Below are 1,941 nucleotides of genomic sequence, written 5' to 3'. Positions count from 1 at the left end.
GTAATTAGACCACTGAAGAACCGCCATACTGGTACAAATGACCTAGTAATTTGTGTCACCATCTCCCGGTCTATTATACATCCACTACCTATAAATGCAAGTCTGTATTTGAGGCTCACCCACAACTCAGATTGAAACGATAATATTCGCAGGCTTGAAGTGAAACAGACACAATATTTCTAATCATTTTGTCCCCCCAATGTTTTGTCAGCGAGACACAAATTTCTAAATACATATTTACACACGTGTAATATTTCTTTTAATAGATCATTTGAATACTAAAAAGTCTGGTTAAGACGTGCCTGGTTACTTATTCTAACAATTGTTTAGTTTTAGTTGCATTGTAGGTAGGTAGGTATATATCTTCTGTATGTATCAAAGGTACAATGTAACGTCTAAAGAAAGTTGAGCTGTGTTTTATTAGTTCAACCCAAACTGTTGTCCTTGAAGGTACTGATTTCGATCTCCGCTGGTAAATGCAATATAATAATTAGTCTATAAATTGTAAATACCTAGCTAGCTACCTAGTAGTAGTTACATTAGCTATAGCTAAATCTCTATTGCATTTAAATTCACTCTTAATTTTCTACGACTCACAACTTCTTTTATTACAATTATAACAAATGACTATTACTGACATGTTTTTTTTTAATACATACAGGTATATACATTATTTTGCTTAGTTAAGGCATGTGTAGCAAACAATCTCATAATGATGAAACGAACGAATACGAAATTAAGTAGCCATTAGACCAAATTTCAGACTGCTATGTAATGTAGTGCATAAGAAATGGAAGGCATATTAAAATAACATTATAAGATAGCAAATTTATCTTTTTTCAACTTTTTGTGGTTAACCTTAACCAACAAGAAAATATGTATCACATGTATATATGTATGTGTGTATAATGTATATGTATATACACATTAAAAAAAATAATGTGCAGTGTGCAAGACAATTCTTTAACAAAATCAGATAACAGATGTAGTAGCTACATTATGTACTACGGTCTACTACTACATATTTTAGCTGTATTTTTGGATTTACCTTTACCTAGTACAATTTATTAACTTAGTAGGTTACTATTCAGTAATCTGTGGTATAGTACAGAAGTAGGTGCAGATTTTATTAGGTTGACCGCAAAACAATAATATTTTTAGTTATCGTGATACGAAAGGGATCTTAACTAGTAGTAGGTACCTTTTAAAATAGCGTCTGTCGGACTTCAAGCATTTGACAAATTTATAACGCTTGGACGAAAATAGCTCGATAAAAATAATCGCAATCATTTTCATTTAAATAGTACGTGTACGTTTGACGTCAAAACATATATTTTTGATTCCGTCCTATACTATCTACTAATCTCTATTACAAGCCGCTTGCTGCGACTTCTACACGATTGAATAGGAATAAAATGATTCTTTTCTATAACAAAAGCTGTTCATTAATACAATATCAAATCTACACACGTTTACGAAACATACCTAACTCTATTCAATTTGAACAAATATTCTCAAATTCGTAACGTATTTGTTTACATAGCAATGTTGTCGATTTGGCTATGAGAACATAGGTGTCGCCTAATAAACGAGCGTTTATAGGCGACACCTATATTCTTATAATGAATTTATTTCACATTATTAATACCATTTTTCGTTTAGCTTAGCATTCTAGCTAATAGCAACATTTTATTTTACGTAAGCCCCTTGAAGCATCAGCATCATCATGGTAGGTAGATCTTAGACAGGTCAATCATGGTCATTATGAAATTACATTAAAATTAACTTAAAATGTCTAAATTTTAAAGAATTTGCTACCCTACCAACGAGTTGTATTTTGGTGTTTAGCATTCATAAATGGTTATTTTTTATATACCTAGTCTTGCCATAAATATTGTAATAAAGAAAAAAGAAAATTGTTAACTGCAAATAACATTTATT

General features: G+C 30.9%; 1 protein-coding gene across 1 annotated transcript in view; it reads right to left on the bottom strand.

The window, feature by feature from the left end:
- Positions 1–1,560: 1,560 nt before the first annotated feature.
- Positions 1,561–1,941, bottom strand: part of LOC119840567 (heat shock 70 kDa protein cognate 4) — a 3,876-nt gene continuing 3,495 nt past the window's right edge. The window contains exon 4 of the mRNA XM_038367255.1: positions 1,561–1,581. Coding sequence (XP_038223183.1) covers positions 1,561–1,581 — 21 coding nt within the window. The remainder of the gene's footprint in view (positions 1,582–1,941) is intronic.

The sequence above is a fragment of the Zerene cesonia genome, chromosome 6, assembly GCF_012273895.1.
Source record: "Zerene cesonia ecotype Mississippi chromosome 6, Zerene_cesonia_1.1, whole genome shotgun sequence".
Classification (NCBI taxonomy): Eukaryota; Metazoa; Arthropoda; class Insecta; order Lepidoptera; family Pieridae; genus Zerene; species Zerene cesonia.
Note: the sequence above shows the minus strand (reverse complement) of the source record. Positions and strands in the feature narration are given on the sequence as shown.